This window comes from Dryobates pubescens, chromosome 13 (genome assembly GCF_014839835.1).
Source record: "Dryobates pubescens isolate bDryPub1 chromosome 13, bDryPub1.pri, whole genome shotgun sequence".
Classification (NCBI taxonomy): Eukaryota; Metazoa; Chordata; class Aves; order Piciformes; family Picidae; genus Dryobates; species Dryobates pubescens.
In genome coordinates, this window is record NC_071624.1 from 20,633,967 (window position 1) to 20,649,304 (window position 15,338).

Here is a 15,338-nt window from a genome sequence, read left to right on the forward strand (position 1 = left end):
GCTGGGGAGGGGTCTGGAGCACAGCCCTGTGAGGAGAGGCTGAGGGAGCTGGGGTTGCTTAGCCTGGAGAAGAGGAGGCTCAGGGGTGACCTCATTGCTCTCTCCAACTCCCTGAAGGGACCTCATTGCCCTCTACAAGTACATGAAAGGTGGTTGTAGCCAGGAAGGGGTTGGTCTCTTCTCCCAGGCAAGCAGCACCAGAACAAGAGGACACAGTCTCAAGCTGTGCCAGGGGAAGTTTAGGCTGGAGGTGAGGAGAAAGTTCTTCACCGAGCGAGTCGTTCGTCATTGGGATGTGCTGCCTAGGGAGGTGGTGGAGTCCCCATCCCTGGAGGTGTTCAGGAGGGGATTGGATGTGGCACTTGGTGCCATGGTCTAGTCATGAGGTCTGTGGAGACAGGCTGGACTGGATGATCCTTGAGGTCTCTTCCAACCTTGGTGATACTGTGAGACTGTGAAAGGAGTGGCCATGGTGCTTGGGGTCCTGGTTTAGTGGCCAGGCTGGGGAGACTCAATGATCTTAGAGGCCTTTTCCAACCCAGACATTGCCATGATTCTGTGGTTGTAAGATAAGTGTCTTTGCTGAGGGACACCATGAAGGGTCTTTGAACTGTTCTGCTTCTGCCCCCTGCCTGGTGGGAGCCTGCTGTGCCCCCTGAGCACCTCCGAGCGAGGCTGGTGGCATGTGGCTGTTGACCTGCACAGTGGGTTCAAATGTCTATTTCCCCCCCATAGCTGATCTTGAACCGCTTCTCTGTGTGTCTTGGGTCAAGAAGGGATCAGGATCTGCAGACAGAGAGCCATGGATGACAATGGAAAGCCCACAGAACTTTGAGAGCCTTTGTTTTGCTCTTTGCAGAGTGCATGAACTGCACGAGGCTGGCGGACATGAGCGAGAGGCTGACCACGCTGGAGGCCAAGGTAAGCCCCTGCCTCCCTTCTGCCCTCTGGCTGACATTTCCAAGAGTCCTTGCTGAAAAAGATGGCAAATTGGCACCCCTGGAGAGAGCAGGGGTCTGTCCTTCTCTCCCCAGAAAGGGAGTGGTGGCTCTGCCCCAGGAGGGGTGGGCAGCACTGCAGGGGCCATGGCTCACCTCTGGCCCCCCTCAGCCAATCTCCACATCTTCTGCATCTCTGCTCTCATTGTCTCTTCCACCACTCAGCTCAGCTCAGCTCAGCTCCTCCCAAGTGACATTCAGACCTGAGGAGGCTGAGCTGCATTTAAGCTACACAAGGGTTACTATACTTGAGTGCAGACTGAGACCTGGCTGCCCAGGGCAGTGGTGGAGTCCTCATGCCTGGAGGGATTGCAAAGCCTTGGAGGTGTGATCCTGAGGGCCATGGCTCAGTGGTACCCTGGCAGTGCTGTGTTAATGCTTGCACTTGATGCTCTTAAAGGCCTCTTCCAACATAAATGATTCTGTGATTTCATGATTGTGCTGCTGATTCTGAGCTCTCAGGGGGTGTGAAAGCTAAGATCTGAAAGGCCTCTTCCAACCAAATCCATTCCATGATTCTCTGCAATCCCTTGTCCTGTGTTGCCTTCATGCTCATCACTGCCTTTGCCTGTTAGGGGCTTGCTCTTGCTCTGTGTCCTCCCTCCCTGTCTGCCCTGGCCAGCTCTGGTGATGTGTTTGCTGGCTGCCATGTGGTGATGTCTTCAGACCATGCTCACTGCTGCCACAAGAGTGCAGCTGCTGCTGAACCACAAGTAGCTCATTTCTGTCTGCTGGAGTACTGAGGCTGCTGGAACGCTGCAACAGGCTGCCCAGGGAGGTGGCTGAGGCCCCATCCCTGGAGATATCCAAGGTGAGGCTCAGCAGGGCTCTGGGCAGCCTGATCTAGTTGAGGATGTCCCTGCTGACTACAGAGGGGTTTGGACTGGATGAGCTTTGGAGATCCCTTTCAACCCAGACCGCCACATGCAGCTGGTGGCCAGTCACTAGTGGTGTGCCCCAGGGATCAGTGCTGGGTCCTGTGCTCTTTAACATCTTTATTGATGATCTGGGTGAGGGCATTGAGTCCATCATCAGTAAATTTGCTGATGACACCAAGCTGGGGGCAGGAGTTGATCTGCTGGAGGGTCTGCTGATGACACCAAGCTGTGTGGTGCTGCTGACAGCTGGAGGCAAGGATCCATCCAGAGGGACCTGCACAGGCTGCAGAGCTGGGCCCAGGACAACCTCAGGAGGTTCAGCAAGACCAAGGGCAAGGTCCTGCAGCTGGGGCAGGGCAATCCCAAGCACTGATAGAGGCTGGGCAGGGACTGGCTGGAGAGCAGCCCTGGAGAAAAGGCCTTGGGGGTGCTGGGGGAGGAGAAGCTCAGCAGGAGCCAGCAGGGAGCACTTGCAGCCCAGAGAGCCAAGCAGAGCCTGGGCTGCAGCAAGAGAAGTGTGGCCAGCAGGGCCAGGGAGGGGATTCTGCCCCTCTGCTCCACTCTGCTGAGACCACAGCTGGAGCTCTGGGGCCAGTGCTGGAGCCTCTGTGCCAGGAAGGATCTGGAGGTGCTGGAAGGTGTCCAGAGAAGGGCCATGAGGAGGAGCAGAGGGCTGGAGCTGCTCTGCTGTGAGGACAGACTGAGGGAGTTGGGGTTGTGCAGGCTGGAGAGGAGAAGGCTCTGAGGAGACCTAATTGTGGCCTTCCAGGATCTGCAGGGGGCTCCAAGAAAGCTGGGGAGGGACTTTTGAGGGTGTCAGGGAGGGATAGGACTTGGGGGGATGGAGCAGAACTAGAAGTGGGGAGATTGAAGTTGTTCCCCATGAGGGTGGTGAGAGCCTGGCACAGGCTGCCCAGGGAGGTGGTGGAAGCCTCCTGCCTGGAGGTGTTTGCAGCCAGGCTGGAGGTGGCTGTGAGCAACCTGCTGTAGTGTGAGGTGTCCCTGCCCATGGCAGGGGGTTGGAGCTGGATGGTCTTTGAGGTCCCTTCCAACCCTAAGAGCTCTATGATTGTATGAGATATTTGGGTTCTCTGTCCTTGGGGAATCAAGGAGAGGGGGCAGTAAAACTGCCACATTGGGCTTCCAGAGGGCAAACTTTGACCTGTTCAAGAGACTGATGGACAAAGTCCCTTGGGAGGCCACCCAGGAGGATCTAGGAGTCCAGGCAGGCTGCACACACTTCAAGAGGGAAGCCTCCAAGGCTCAGGGGCAGCTGTCCCTGTGTGCCAAAAATCAACACAGCAGGGAAGGCATCTGGCTGGCCGAGGAGGGACCTTGGGCTGGACCTCAAGAGCAGAAGGAGAGTCTGTGGCCTTTGGAAGAGGGGACAGGTCTCTCATCAGGACTATAAAGATATAGTAGAGCTATGCAGGAAGAAAATTAGGAGAGCCAAAGCACAGCCAGAGCTCAGCCTGGGCACAGCTGTTAGGGACAATGATTCCTTAACAACAAAAGGAGGCCTGGGGGCAATCTCCATCCTTTGGTGGATGTAGAGGGAAACAGAGTGATTGAGGATGAGGAGAAGGCTGAGGTGCTCCATGCCTGCTTTGCCTCAGTCTTTAGCAGTGGATCCAGCAGCTCCCTGGACTCCCAGCCTCATGAGCTAGGAGTCAGGGAGGGGAATCAGGATGAAGTCAGCACAATAAATGAGGCAGTGGTCAGTGGCTGCTACACCACTTGGACACACACAGGTCTGTGGGGCTGGATGGGCTACACCCAAGGGTGCTGAGGGAGTTGGCAGATGTGCTCCCCAAGCCACTTTCCTGAAGTCCTGGCTCTCTGGGGAGCTCCCAATGGACTGGAGGGCAGCAAATGTCACTCCCATCTACAGGAAAGGAAGGAAAGAGGATCTGGGAAACTACAGAGCTGGCAGTGCCAGGGCAGGGCATGGAGCAGGGCACCTCAAGCACCATTACACAACACAGAGAGAACAAGCAGGGAGTCAGTTCCAGCCAGCATGGGGTTATGAAGGGCAGGTCCTGCCTGCCCAACCTGACCTCCTGTGACAGGCTGAGTGACTGCTGGAGGAGGGGCAGGCTGTGGGTATTGTCTGCCTAGACTTCTGCAAAGCCTTTGGCAGTGCTCCCCACAGACCTCTCGTGGACAAACTGGCTGCTGGTGGCTTGGCTGGGCTTGGCTCTGCTGGGTGAAGCACTGGCTGGGCAAATAGGCCCCAAGGGTGGTGCTCAGTGGAGTTGAATCCAGCTGGAGGCAGGTCACAAGTGGTGCTCCTTCAGGGCTCAGTGCTGGCATCACTTCTGTTTAGCATCTTTATTGATGACCTTGATGAAGACACAGAGTGTGTCAGCAGTGAGTTTGCAGATGACACCAAGTTAGGTGGAGAGTTGATCTGCACCAGGGCAGGGAGGCTCTGCAGAGGGGCTTGGATAGGTTGGATCCATGGCCAAAGTTACCAGGAGAAGCTTCAACAAGGCCAAGTGTCAGGTCCTGCACTTGGGGCACAACAACCCCAAGCAGTGCTCCAGGCTTGGGGCAGTGTGGCTGGAAAGCTGCTGGCAGAAAGGGACCAGGGGGCTCTCATGGACAAGCAGATGAATAGGAGCCAGCAGTGTGCCCAGGGCACCAAGAAAGCCAAAGGCCTCCTGGCTGGGATCAGCAATGCTGTGTCCAGAGGAGCAAGGAGGGGATTGTCCCCTGGGATTCAGCTCTGGGGAGGCCACACCTGGAGTGTTGTGTCCAGTTCTGGGCACCTCAGTACCAGAGAGATGTGGAGGTGCTGGAGCCAGGGCAGAGGAGGGCAAGGAAGCTGGGAAGGGCCTGGAGAATAAATCTGATGGAGAGTGACTGAAGGAGCTGGGGATGGTGAGAGTGAAACAGAGGAGGCTGAGGGGAGACCTCCTGGCTCTCTACAGCTACCTAAAAGGACATTGTAAGAGGCTGCTGCTGGTCTCTGCTCACAGCTCATTAGTGACAGAACAAGAGGGGATGGCCTCAGGCTGCCACTGGGGAGGTTTAGACTGGACTGTAGGAAGAAGTTTTTCCCCTCAAGAGTGGTCAGGGACTGGAATGTGCTGCCCAGGGAGGTGGTGGAGTCACCAAGCCTGGCTGTGTTTGAAGGTGGTTTGGCTGTGGTGCTTGGGGTTATGGTTTAGGGGTGAGCCTTGCAGAGTAGGGTCAATGGTTGGACTTGGTGATCCTGAGGGGCTTTCCCAGCCTGCATGTTTCTGTGATTCTGTGATTCTCCTTTCTGCCTCCTGGGACTCAGATAAGTGGTTCCAGTCTAGCAACAAAGCAGCTGAGTCAGTCCCTCCCCTTTGCTCTGTGGTCCCTCCTGTGACAGCCCAGTCCTGGCTGTCGGATGCAGTACCTTGGTCCACTTAAGGCTGCTGCTATTATTCATTAACTGATGGTTATCAGTGACATGAAAGAATTTGAGGAGAAGCCTTTGTGGTGGAGGGTGGTGGAGGTGTGGTGGTTCTGAGGCCAGTGCATGAGGTGATGGCAGCTTGGGAATTGTCTGTGCTGACACGGGGTGAGCAATGTTGTCTGGAACATGCTCAAAGCCTTCCCAGTTGTATCTCACTACAGGGGTGGGGGGACTGAAGTTCTGGGGAGCAGAAGTGTTGGAGTGAAAACAACTGTTGTGGTGCAAAGGACAAAGAGGAGCTGGATTGCAGGGCCTGGCAGGTGCCTGCTCTTTGGCAGCAAGGAGCTGGAGGCGTTCGGAGAGGAGAGTGTGGCTGACCTCCTTCTGTGTCTGCAGTCCTGAACCCAAGCAAGGCATGGGACCAGCCTCAGGGAGGTGGAAATCAGCCCTCCCAGGCTCAGCCTGTAGCCAGCTGCACCTTCCTGCACCTTCCAGGACTCTCTGTATTAGGCTCACTGGAAAATGGTAACCAAAGCCTGCTGGGACATCAGAGACCTGATGGCTTCTGCTGCTCAGCACCAGCCTTGGGCAGCACTCAGCTAGGGCCCTGGCAGGGCTTCGTGGAGGAGGAAAAGGAAGGTCCTACCTGCCCAAATCTGCTTGAAGAGTCTTAGCCTGCAAGCAAAAATGTGCCCAGGTCAGTGAGCTGGCCTCCCAGAATGAAGCTGGATTGCACTGGCTGGCAGCACTCATCAATAGCTCAGGGGTGGGGGGCAGGAGCCTGGGGCCAGGCTCTTGCCAGTGGTGCCCAGGCGCAGGACAAGGGGCAGCAGTCAGAAAGTGGAACCCAGGAGGTTCCATCTGAAGAGAAGGAGAAACTTGTTTGGTGTGAGGGCTGCCCAGAGAGGTTGTGGAGTCTCCTTCCCTGCAGAGATTCCACAGCCAGGACAGAGAGACCCTGGGCAACCTGGGCACCTCAGGGTGAGGAAGTTCTGCTCCTTCTGGAGACAAATGAAGCCAAAGAGCTTTGCTGCTTTTGCTCTTTTGAATTTCATCCCAGCATGACCCTGGTGAGCTCAGGGAATGGCAATGGTCACCAAGCTCAATGCAGCCACTGAGCTTCAAGCAGCTCAGACCACTGGTACCTGCTGTGAGGGCTTGGAGGAGAGTGCAGCCAGGGTAGGCTTCTGCTAAATGCTGCAAGGCCCAAGGGTGAAGGAAATGTGAGGACAGGTACCCCTGGAGGCATTGTGGAGACCTGGGCAGGTCAGTGCTGGGTGGGAAGTTTTGCTTTACTAGAGGAGCTTGGGGCCAGGTGAAAACTGATCTTGTCCTCACACCTCTGCAGTGGGAGCCAAGAGCCTTCCTGGGGCAGGTGTGAGGAGATGGAAAACCTGGATTTGTCCTCCAGTGAAGGGCAGGGTAAGGAAACATGAGTACAGCCACGGGAGAAGAGGCTACAAGGCTGTGGTTTCTTCTTTCCCCATTCCTCTTCTGCAAGCTTTTGTAGCTGTCCCCCTAAAAAATGGGGCTGCAACCTGCCATGGTCTCCTATTTCATACTCAGGGATGAGCTGGTTCATCCAGCTTGTAAGATCAGCATCCAAGTGAGGTAATAGAAGTAACCTTCAGCCTTTTGTAACATGAGAGTTGGATCAGGAGGTGAGAAGTGAGAATGACCACAGAGCAAATGGAATGAAGAATGACTCATGGGGGACTGGAGCTCACACAGCCCCTGGGGAGGGAAGGCTGAGCCATGGCTCAGCTCTGCAGCACAGCAAACTCCTCTGCTCCAGCTTGTCCCTGTGGCAGGAGGAGAAGTTTCTCCAAGAAAGAATGGGACTGGAGATGGAATCAGGTTCAATCCTCCTCTCCCTCTCCCTCTCCCTCTCCCTCTCCCTCTCCCTCTCCCTCTCCCTCTCCCTCTCCCTCTCCCTCTCCCTCTCCCTCTCCCTCTCCCTCTCCCTCTCCCTCTCCCTCTCCCTCTCCCTCTCCCTCTCCCTCTCCCTCTCCCTCTCCCTCTCCCTCTCCCTCTCCCTCTCCCTCTCCCTCTCCCTCTCCCTCTCCCTCTCCCTCTCCCTCTCCCTCTCGTCTCCTCTCCTCGAGTCTCCTCTCCTCTCCTCTCCTCTCGTCTCCTCTCCTCGAGTCTCCTCTCCTCTCACCTCTCTGCCATGACAGCTGACCTGAGGTCAGTGCAGCAGCGCTGGCCCTGCAGGGAGCCTCCCTGGTGGCCGAGCAGAATGAGCCTTGCTTGGCTTTCATCTGAAAGCTTTCTCCCCAGGCCAGCCCAGCCCCTCGGTGGGGAGAGCTGCAGCCCTTCGCTCCTGCATTTCCTGAGGCTGCTGCTGCCCTCCTGTGTCACAGGGCTGAGCCATGCTCAGGAGAGCTGCAGGGGCAGGAGTGAGTGTGGCAGGCGGTGCCGGCAGGAGTGCAGGCAGGCTCTGACAGTCTGCTCCTTCTGATCAGCTCCACCAGCCAGCCATGGCAGGGGGATATTAATCCCAGCTCCTGCTTTGAGCTGGAGTGCAGAATTTGATCTGAGCTGTTCTATCAGGTCTGGAGAACAGGGCTGGGGAGCAGCAGCTGAGGGAGCTGGGGGTGTTCAGCCTGGAGAAGAGGAGGCTGAGGGAGACCTCATTGCTCTCTGCAGCTCCCTGAGAGGAGGCTGCAGCCAGGTGGGGGTTGGGCTCTGCTCTCTAGGATCAGGTGGTAGAATAGAATAGAATAGAATAGGATTAATCAGGTTGGAAAAGACCTTTGAGATCATCAAGTCCAACCTCTCACCCAACACCATCTGATCAACCATGGCACCAAGTGCCTCATCCTAATCACCTCCAGGGATGGGGACTCCACCACCTCCCTGGGCAGCACATCCCAATGGCCAATTACTCTTTCTATGAAGAATTTCTTCCTCACCTCCAGCCTGAACCTCCCCTGGCACAGCTTGAGACTGTGTCCTCTTGTTCTGGTGCTGCTTGCCTGGGAGAAGAGACCAACCTCGCCTGTCTACAACCTCCCTTCAGGGAGTTGCAGAGAGCAAGAAGGTCTCCCCTGAGCCTCCTCTTCTCCAGGCTAAGCAACCCCAGCTCCCTCAGCCTCTCCTCCCAGGGCTGTGCTCCAGACCCCTCCCCAGCTTTGTTGCCCTTCTCTGGACACCTTCCAGCAGCTCAACATCTTTCCTAACCTGAGAAGCCCAGAACTGGACACAGGACTCAAGTTGTGGCCTGAGCAGTGCTGAGCACAGGGCAGGATGACTTCCCTGCTCCTGCTGGCCACACTGTTCCTGATGCAGGCCAGGATGCCCTTGGCCTTCTTGGCCCTCTGGGCACACTGCTGGCTCATGTTCAGCTGCTGCCAACCAGGACCCCCAGGTCCCCCTCTGCCTGGCTGCTCTCAGCCACTCTGTCCACAGCAAAAACCCCATGAAGGCTCCAGGCTTGGCACAGAGTTGGATGGAAACTGTCTGAAAAAGGACGTAAGTGGGGTTGTCAACATCAGCTGAATAGGAGCCAGGGGGTGCCCAGGTAGCCAAGAAGGCCACCAGGAGCCTGGCCTGGATCAGCAATGGTGTGGCCAGCAGGAGCTGGGCAGGGATTGTGCCCTGTGCTGGGCACTGGTGAGGCTGCTCCTTGAATCCTAGGTTCAGTTTTGGGCTCCTCATGCCAAGGAGGACCTTGAGGGGCTGAAGCAGGTCCAGAGAAAGGCAACAGAGCTGGGGAAGGGTCTGGAGAAGAGGGCTGGGGAGGAGCAGCTGAGGGAGCTGGGTCTGCAGAAAAGGGAGCAGAGGAGAGACCAATGGCTCTCCACAACGCACTGAAAGGAGGCTGGAGCCAGGTGGGGGTTGGACTCTTCTCTCGAGGAACAAGCAATAGGACAAGAGGAAACAGCCTCAAGTTGTGCCAGGGTAGGTTTAAGCTGGATATGAAGAACAATTTCTTCCCTGAAAGGGTGGTCTAGGCCTACAGGGGGCTGCCCAGGGAGGTGGTGGAGTCTCCATCCCAGGAGGTGGTTGACAGTTGTGGCCATGGCCCTTGGGGACACCGCGGTTTAGTGGCCGTGGTGGTGTGGGGTTGCTGCTTGGATTCAATGATCTCTGAGAGCTTTCCCAAGCCAGACAGGGCTATGATTCTAGTGCATCACTGCACCCTGAGCCACCTGGGAAGCTTCTCTGATATTGCTGACCATTGTGTGCTGTGCTGCTGTGAGCCCATGCTGTCTGCCAGCACTGGCACCCCAAGGTGTTAGAGCCAGGGGAAGAACTTAGATGTGGAAGGGCTCCAGCAGCCCTTCAGCAGACTGTGCCGGTCCCTGACCACTCTTGCAGCAAAGAAATTGTTCCTCATTTCCAACCTAACCCTCCCCTGCCACAATTTCAGCCATTTCCTCTCCTATCCCCTGATCCTAAGGAGCAGAGCCCAACCCCAACCTGGCTCCAGGCTCCTCTCAGGGAGCTGCAGAGAGCAATGAGGTCTCCCCTCCTCAGCTTCCCTTTCTCCAGCCAAGGACCATTGCCTTTCCTTCCTTCCCTGCTGCTGTTTGAAGCCAAGCATCAGTGGTGTGAAGATCATTGCCTGTGCTCCATCCTGAGATGAGATTTCTCAGGCTTCCCAGAGCTTTTGTGCTGTCTCTGCTCTGGGTCCCCTCCAGAGGATCCCTGCTGACCACGCAGTCACTTTTTCACCCTCTTTTTTTCAGGAAACCCTGCAAAACTGTCCCCATCTGTGGCCCTCTGGGACAGGGTTTAGTGGCCATGGTGGTCTTGGGTTGACATTTGGACTCAATGATCTTTACAGTATCACAGTCTCACAGTATCACTAAGGTTGGAAGAGACCTCGAGGATCATCCAGTCCAACCTCTCTCCACAGACCTCATGACTAGACCATGGCACCAAGTGCCACATCCAATCCCCTCTTGAACACCTCCAGGGATGGGGACTCCACCACCTCCCTGGGCAGCACATCCCAATGGCCAACGATGTCTCTGGGCTTTTGCAAGCAGCTGCTTGCATCTGTATTGGAGCTTTGCTTTCACTGTGTCGTGCTGCTGCCGGGGAGAGGCCATTCTCCATCAGGTTTTGTAAGGCTCCCTCTTCAGCCCTGGGTCTTATAATCATAGAAGCGTCAGGGTTGGAAGAGACCTCAAGGATCAGCCAGCTCCAACCCCCTGCTGTGGCCAGGGACACCTCACACCACAGCAGGTTGCTCACAGCCACCTCCAGCCTGGCTGCAAACACCTCCAGGCCGGAGGCTTCCACCACCTCCCTGGGCAACCTGTGCCAGGCTCTTACCACCCTCCTGGGGAACAACTTCTTCCTAATGTCTAATCTCAGTCTCCCCTCCTCTAGCTTGGATCCATTCCCCCCAGTCCTAACACTACCCAACACCCTCAGAAGTCCCTCCCCAGCTTTCTTGTAGCCCTCTTTAGATCCTGGAAGGCCACAGTTAGGTGTTCTTGGAGCCTTGTCCTCTCCAGCCTGCACAACCCCAACTCCCTCACTGTGTCTCCACAGCAGAGCAGCTCCAGCCCTCTGGCCATGGCTCTTATCTGTACACATCTTCATGAATGGTTAAAAAGCTCTTCTGCAGTGCCAAATGCTTTGCTCTCAAGAAAGATATGTCCAACAAGTTATGCAATTACCACAATTAATCACCTTCTATCTTTACAAATTGAGGGGAATCTCGTTTTCCACTGGAATTTTTAGCTGGTGAGCTGGATCCAGGCAGCTTCTTTCCCTCCTCTTTCAAGAGGGTTGGAGGGGAGTTAATTGCATCAATGCTTCAGGAGACCTGCTTGTTAATTAATAATATCCATCTGGATTGTCTCAAATGATTCCCTCTGCATCTCCATGGATTTCTATCCAAAGTCAAAGCATTCTGAGCCCTGCTCTATCAATCTGGACATCTCTGGGAGCCTGGCTCCCTCCTTTCTAGCACCTATGAGTCTTCAGGCCATCAGGAATGTGATGGGAGGAGGCAGTGTTTATGAAATCCTCATTTGATGTGTGGGAACAACCAAAAGAGGCTTCTTGAGAGCCACTGCAAGCCAAAAACAAGGTCCTCTGACACCAACCATCTCAAGAAGATGAAAACCTTCCTCCCCTTCCCATTGTCCCTGGCTGAGCTTTTGATCTGACGCAGGAGATGTGGTATGTGCCTCAAGTTGGGAAAGTTTATGCTGGCAAAGGGAGGAGGGGGAGGTGGGTTGAGTAAGCTGGGACTGAGCTTCAGGCACATAACACTCATGTCCCTGCTGAGAGCCCTGCATGAAGAGCAGGCCCCACAGGAAGGAGCCAGGCTTTGAGCCATGGGAGAGGAGCAAGCACCAGACCCTGTACAGAGGTGAGCCCAGCAGCTCTGTGGGGCTGGGAGGGCCCAGGGCTGAGGTTTGGAGGCCATAAGCCCTGCCACTGGCCCCGCTCCTTGGCCAGAGCACTGCCTCGTCCCTCCTGCCCCCTGCCCGCTCACTCGCCGGCTCCTGCACCGAGGGGCAGCTCCGGTTCCTCTCGTGCCAGCTCAGCTGCTCCTGCAGCCCAGAGACAGCCCCCGTGCCACTGGCATCCCAGTGCCCAGAGCCTCCACTTCAGTGTCTCCATGGAGGCTCAGGTTTGACACTGTGCCTCCACACGTGCAGAATGCCAGAGGCAGGAGGTCCTGGTGAGCTGAGGCCATGCTGCACCTTCTGCATGGCCTGGAGTGAGGCCTCCATGGCTGCTGCTGGCATCTTCCCTCCTGACACCCCTGCAGGGGCTTCTCTGGGCATGCTCTGGGTGGTTGCTTGGTTAGTTGGTTGGGTGGCTGCTTGCTTGCTTGCTTGCTTGGTGGGTTGGTTGGTTGGGTTGTTAGTTGGTTGATTGATTGGTTAATTGGTTGGTTGGTTGATTGATGGTTGGTGGGTGGGTTGGTTGGTTTGTTAGTTGGTTGATTGATTCATTGGTTAGTTGTTTGGTTGATGATTGGCTAGCTGGTTGGTTGTTTTGTTGGTTGGTTGTTGGGTTGGTTGGTTGCTTGTTGGTTGGTTGTTGGGTTGGTTGGTTGTTGGGTTGATTGGTTGGTTGGATTATTGGTTGGTTGGTGGGTTGGTTTGTTGATTGGCTGGTGGGTTGGTTGGTTGGTGGGATGGGTGGCTGGTTGGTTGGTGGGTGGGTTGGTTGGTTTGTTAGTTGGCTGACTGATTGGTTAGTTGGTTGATGATTGGCTAGTTGGTTGGTTGGTCTGTTAGTAGGTTGGTTGGTTGGTGGGATGGTTGATGGGATGGTTGGTGGGTGGGTGGGTTAGTTGGTGGATTGGTTGTTGGGTTGCTTGGTTGGTTGGTTTGTTAGTTGGCTGACTGGTTAGTTGGTTGATGATTGGCTGGCTAGTTGGTTGGTTTGTCTGTTAGTAGGTTGGTGGGTGGGTTGGTGGGATGGCTGGTTGGTCTGTTAGTAGGTTGGTTGGTCAGTTGGTGGGTGGGATGGTGGGATGGCTGGTTGGTCTGTTAGTAGGTTGGTTGGTCAGTTGGTGGGTGGGATGGTGGGATGGCTGGTTGGTCTGTTAGTAGGTTGGTGGGTGGGTTGGTTGTGTAACACTACCCATGGCACCAAGACACATATCGTTTCTGTGGTGGCTTTGGTGTGTGTTCTGCCCCATTCCTCACAGAGCTGTAGCCTTGGCACTGGCAGTGGCCCCAGCAATGAGGAGGGCACTGCTTCTGCCGAGGATTTCCCATCCAAGCCACAGGTGGTTCTTCCCTCGGTGTCCTCCCTCGCTCTGTCCCTTGCTCTGCCTCAACCTTCTTGCCTAGGAAACGCCAGGGCTTCAGCTCTGAGCCTTTAATGCATTGCACATTTTGCTGACTCCTGCTGGCTGTGAGCCTTGCTGGTGTCATTTCCCAGCAGTTTACTCAGAGGGTGAGAGACTCCTGCTTTGTTTGGTGTTTGTTTAAGGGCAGTGGGAATTCTCCCTGAGCCACTTGACTGCAGCAGTGGCAGCCTTCAGAAAAACAGGACGTGACAGAAGGTAGATGGATGGCTCAGAGCTCTTGCAAGGAGGCCTGAGGCCCCCTGTGTGCTGGCTCAGGAGAGGACACTGCTTGTGTAGCCTGAGGCTCTGAGTGTCACCAAGTCCCTTGTGCTTCCCTCTCTTTAGCTTGGCTCCGTGGATCTCGCAGATGTGAGAACTCTTTTTCTTTCTGCTTCATTTCTTCTGGGCACTCCTTCAATCCTCACCATAAAAAGTAGAATTTCTCAGCAGTTTCATGCCTGGAGACTTCCTGACCTCGATCAGTTTGTGCTCAGGGAAAAGAAACTTGCTCCTATGGCTGGAGCCTTAACGACCACTAAGTATCTCTAGTCCTGGCTGGGTTGTTCTCTGCATGCCTTGCAATCTTTTCCAGCCTTTATCAGGAGAGCCCTGGTTCAGAACATGTTGTTTTAATGAACAGGACACCCTTGCCACTGTGCTGTGTTGATTATGTGGTAACACACTTTTATTATCACCATAAAAAAGCTTTGGAGCTCTTCCACTCCAGATGCAACCTTCGGCAGAGCTCTGTTCATGCTGCCCAGGAGGGCCCCAGACCCCTGCAGCTTGCTGCTCTCTGACCGTTCCTGCCGTTGAGTTCCCATCACCTCCTCACCCAGCACTGCTGGGCTCTGGCAAAAGACAGAATCCCAGAATCCCAGAAACATTCAGGTTGGGAAAGCCCCTCAGGATCACCCAGTCCAACCCAGAACCCTGCTCTGCAAGGGTCACCCCTAAACCATAGCCCCAAGTACCACATCCAAACCACCTCCCTGGGCAGCACATCCCAGTGCCTGACCACTCTCTCCATGTTTCCTACTGTCCAGTCTAAACCTACCCTGCTGCAGCTTAAGGCTGCTCCCTCCTGTTCTATCAATAATTAGCTGTGAGAAGAGACCAGGCCCAGCCTGTCCAAGACAGCCCTTAGAGTCATAGAACCATAGAGCTGCTGAGGTTGGAAGAGAGCTTTGGGATCACCAAGCCCAGCTCCTCCCCCAGAGCTCACAGTGCCACCACTGCTGCTGAGCCACTGCCACTGCACCACAGCCCTCAGCACCACATCCATGTGGCTCTGAAACCCCTCCTGGGATGGGGACTCCACCACCTGCCTGGGCAGCCTGGGCCAGTGCCTGAGAAACCTCTCTGGGGAGAAATTTCTCCTAATATCCAACCTGAACCTCCCCTAGAACAACTCCAGGCCATATCCTCTCCTGTCAGTTGTTGCATGTGAGAAGAGACTGACCCTCACCTTGCTCCAACCTCCCTTCAGGGAGTGGTCGAGGATGATGAGGTCTCTCTTCACCCTCCTCTTCTGAAGACTGAACAAGCCCTGCTCCCTCAGCTATTCCTCACAAGCCCTGTGCTCAAGGCCCTTCACCAGCCTGGTTGCTCTGCTTTGACCTGCTCCAGCCCCTCAGTGTCCTGGGAGTGAGGGGCCCAAAAGTGAGCGCAGTACTTGGGGGTGCAGCCTCCCCAGTGCCCAGCCCAGGGGCACAATCCCTGCCCTGTTTCTGCTGACCACACCAAGCCAGGATGCTGTTGACATCTTAGCCACCTGGGCACACACTGTGCCATCCTTTGTTGTTCTGCTGGGAAGGAAGAGCACAACATCATAGTCTGAAGGGCTTCAGGAAAGGTCTTCAAGGCACACTTGTGTCCCATGCCAATGTGAATTAAGGACAGCTCTAGTGAGGAACCTCCTCAGTGTCTGCAGAGCTCTTGGTGTGGTTCCTGGAAGGTCAGACAGATCAAACTTTGCAGAGAAGCACAGAAGTGCAGGAGAGGGTGGAACCAATCCCTTCCTTGTCTGGCATCAGAGCAGACTGTGGAATAAAAGCATTGTGAACTGCTTCACAGAATCCCAGAGACCCAGCATGGATCAGGTTGGAAGGGACCTCTGGAGCTCACCCACTCCAACCCCTGCTCCAGCAGGGCAGCCACAGCACAATGCCCAGCAGCACAATGCCCAGGGGGGGTTGGAAGCTCTCCACACCAGGACACTCCACAACCTCTCTGGGCAGCCTGCTCCAGGCCTCCAGCACCCTCACAACAAACAGCTTGCTCCTCCTCTTCACATC

The 15,338-nt window shown here is 55.4% G+C and overlaps 1 protein-coding gene across 1 annotated transcript in view; it reads left to right on the plus strand.

Moving 5' to 3' along the window:
- Positions 1–15,338, plus strand: part of COL26A1 (collagen type XXVI alpha 1 chain) — a 203,155-nt gene that overhangs the window by 153,839 nt on the left and 33,978 nt on the right. The window contains exon 7 of the mRNA XM_054167110.1: positions 860–921. Within this exon, the coding sequence (XP_054023085.1) occupies positions 860–921 (62 nt within the window). The remainder of the gene's footprint in view (positions 1–859; positions 922–15,338) is intronic.